We start from the raw sequence: 3,259 nt of genomic DNA, 5'->3' as shown, positions 1-3,259 counted from the left end.
CGGGACGTGGCTGAAGGCAGACAGCGCCCAGATGGGCAGCGGCCGCGGCTTAGCGCGCAGCGCGGCGGCGGTGATCTCCTCCTCGTCCTCCACGTCGTCGCTCCCGTCCAGCGTCCCCACTGCGGCCATGGTCCGTCCCGCCCGCCCAGGGGCTCAGTCCGAGTCCGCCGGCTGCGTTCTGCCCGGCGCCCGCGTTCGACCCGCCTCTGTGTTGCTTTCCGTTGCCTGGAAACGCGGCCTGGCGTCACTGAGCTGGAGAGGCGGGCGGGAGCGGGAGACCCCTCCCGTCTCCAGGCACCACTGGCCACACCTGCCGCTAAGGTGACTGCGTCCCGGGTCCCCAGGTGGGAGACGCCGCTGGGACCATTTCCAGCCAGCTTCACCGTTCCCATTGCATGTTCGCCAGTTCACTCACAGACCACTTGTTTGAGCGGCAGTTATGTGCCAGGAGATGGAGATACAGCCTTGAACCAAGCAGCCCTTTTCCAAAGGGAGCTTAAGGTCTGGTGGCAAAGATATGACAAACGTGAAGACAACTTGCAGAGGGTCTAGGGCAGCGCTGCCCTGTAGAAGCATGTGAGAGCCACATGTACGATTCAACATTTCCTAAATAATAACCACGTCAAAAATGTATAAAGAAATCGGTAAAGTTGTCATAAAATATTTCTTTAGCTCAGTATGTCCAAAACATTATTATTTCAACTTGTGGCACTAGCCACATTTCAGGTGCTCAATGGCCACATGTGCAGTGCACGTGTAATGCTTTGAAGAATTAAATCAGTGTGATACAGACACTGGCAAAATTACGGGGGTCAGGGTGGAGCTCTAGCAACCCTCTGCCAATATGGAATATTCATTGAACTGTAAACGTGTGCTCTGTGTGTGTGTGTGTGTGTGTGTGTGTGTACACACCAAGAAAGGTTTTTAAAACGGCAACACAATGACCAAGAGCTGGGAGGCACCTTAACCAAGATGCTCAGGGAAGGCCAGCCTCTCCAAGGAGGTGATATTTGAGCTGAATCATAATAATGAGGAGCCAGGCTTGTGAGTCTAGAAAGTTGCTTCCAAGCAGAGGGAAGAGCAACTGTGAAGTGATCTTGACGTGTTTGAAGGGTAGCAGGAAGGGAGGGTCGTGGAGATTCATGAAAGAGGAGGAGACTGGTAGGACGTGAAACGGACAGATAGGCAGGGACCGCATTGAGACACTTGGAGAGGCTGACATATCCTTGGTTCTTGCAGACTGAGCACCACCTCACTGACATGTGAAGTGAGGGAAAAGGGACTGTTATTCTTCTCCCATGGGCAGAAGTCATAAAAGCATGACTCAGGACATCTTTGGCCTCATGAAAGCATCAGTCAAAAAAAAAAAAAAAAAGCTTTTGTATTATCTATGACCTCTCCAAACTCTCCTCTCTCCACCTTTCCAGAAACAGGAAACAAGAGGTTAGCTGATGGTCTGGAGATGTTGCATAGGTGATCTGGTATCATACTGTGGAAAGTAGAGGTAGTTGACACCAATTACCATGGGAACTCAGCTAAAACTGAGAGTGAAATCATGTCCTTGTAAACCCTTCTACACAGCTATGCAGACATGAATCTGTTAGCGTCCATTGCACTAGGTGACATTTTGTATGCACTAGACTGAGCACTCCTGAGGGCAAGGCGATATATCTTTTTCATCTTGGGTGGCTCAAGTCTGACATACGATAGGTACTCAACAAATATTTGGCGACTAACTACATGAACAGCGTTGCCATAGCTTGAGTCTGAGACAAGGGCTTGGGTGCTCTTGGTTTATTTGGGAGCAGGAGTGAGCGACCAAGAGGAGTGAGAAACAGGAGAGCCAAAGTCAGGACGTACTATCAAGGTCACTGCTGAGGGCAACTGGAGCTCGACCATGCCCAGAAATTTCTGAGCAGTTTAGAGAATGTTCGCAGAGTCGCCACCAGGTCCACATGGAGGCACATTTTGTCCTTTGCTCCCACCCTCCTTGGTGGAGGCCTGCCCTTGGATTGTTCATTCCTGAATTTGTTTGACCCCTGCCCCGGGCCCCACAGGCTTGCCTGCAGGTCTCCGTCTCCTTGGTGTCAGAGAAGCCCTGGATCTACTCAGGGTGAGATGGAATTATCACAAGGTAGGTCACAGCCCTGTGGAATGGTCTCCCAGTGCTGAGGGTGGAACAAGATGCGAGGCGGGAGGATGCAGGGCAGGGCACAGAGAGAGATGAAACGGCAGGTACGCCAGACTCTGGTAGCTTTATTAAGAGGTTTTAGTTCCTTCCTCAAAAAAATATTTTCCTATATGATCCTATTGTGTGTTCCTGGTACATGAGTGGAGTACAAGGTGAAAGAGTCTAATATATTAGTTCCTCATGTCTGTAACTTAGACTTGCAAAGTTCTACGCAGGGGAAGGGTAAGAGAAGCATAAACATCCTCCTCTCAAAGGAGGCCAACAGGATAAGTGTACAAACTGGGTATGAGCTAAACACACAAGGGATCAGATCAGCCCGTGTTTCAAACGACAGCCTCACTATATGGATGTGTGACTTCTAAACCCCATTCAAGCCACATGGGATCTACACTGGTGCTCAGACTGACACTGTGCATGCCATTCCTGCTGCTGTGGCCTCAGCTGACCAAGTGCACACTAAGGACTGCGTGTGCAGCGCTGCAACGCTGGTCCTCCAGGACGGCTGCTGCCTGCGTCTCCCCAGCAGGAGACATGACAAGTACATTGGAGGGCCGTCCTGAGCTGAAGGAAAGAAGGCAGCTCACAGGAGTTCGGGAGGTGCATATTTCCCACTGCAGCTGACACCTCGTGCCATTTCTCTTGACATCTGGGCAAAGTGGAAGTGTGGAGAGACCAGGTGGGAAATACTTTTTCCGTTAATCTAAGGCAGGGAAGAAGAAACCAAGGAAGGCAGCTGTTTTGTGACATTAACTGTGGCTTCAGCACATTTTGCATGGCATATATGTTATGTTTATCCTGAGGGAAGGATAGGGAGAGTCAGTTAATGGATACAAAATTACAGCTAGATAAGAGGAATAAATTCTAGTGTTTGATAGCACTGCAGGGTGACTCTAACAACAATTTTGAATGTTCCCAACACAAAGAAATGACCAATTTTTGAGGTGATGTATATGCAAATTACCCTGATCTGATCATTACACATTGTATACATGTATCAAAATACCCCATAAATATGTGCAATTATTATGTGTTGATTAAAAATAACAATTTTTGGGCCAGCCCGGTGGC

General features: G+C 49.4%; 1 protein-coding gene across 1 annotated transcript in view; it reads right to left on the bottom strand.

The window, feature by feature from the left end:
* The window catches only part of LOC103597917 (chromosome unknown open reading frame, human C5orf49), a 13,834-nt gene extending 13,668 nt beyond the window's left edge, over window positions 1-166 (bottom strand). The window contains exon 1 of the mRNA XM_008581800.1: window positions 7-166. Within this exon, the coding sequence (XP_008580022.1) occupies window positions 7-129 (123 nt within the window). The 5' untranslated portion in view covers window positions 130-166. The remainder of the gene's footprint in view (window positions 1-6) is intronic.
* Window positions 167-3,259: the final 3,093 nt, after the last annotated feature.

This window comes from Galeopterus variegatus, unplaced genomic scaffold (genome assembly GCF_000696425.1).
Source record: "Galeopterus variegatus unplaced genomic scaffold, G_variegatus-3.0.2 Scaffold2468, whole genome shotgun sequence".
Classification (NCBI taxonomy): Eukaryota; Metazoa; Chordata; class Mammalia; order Dermoptera; family Cynocephalidae; genus Galeopterus; species Galeopterus variegatus.
Note: the sequence above shows the minus strand (reverse complement) of the source record. Positions and strands in the feature narration are given on the sequence as shown.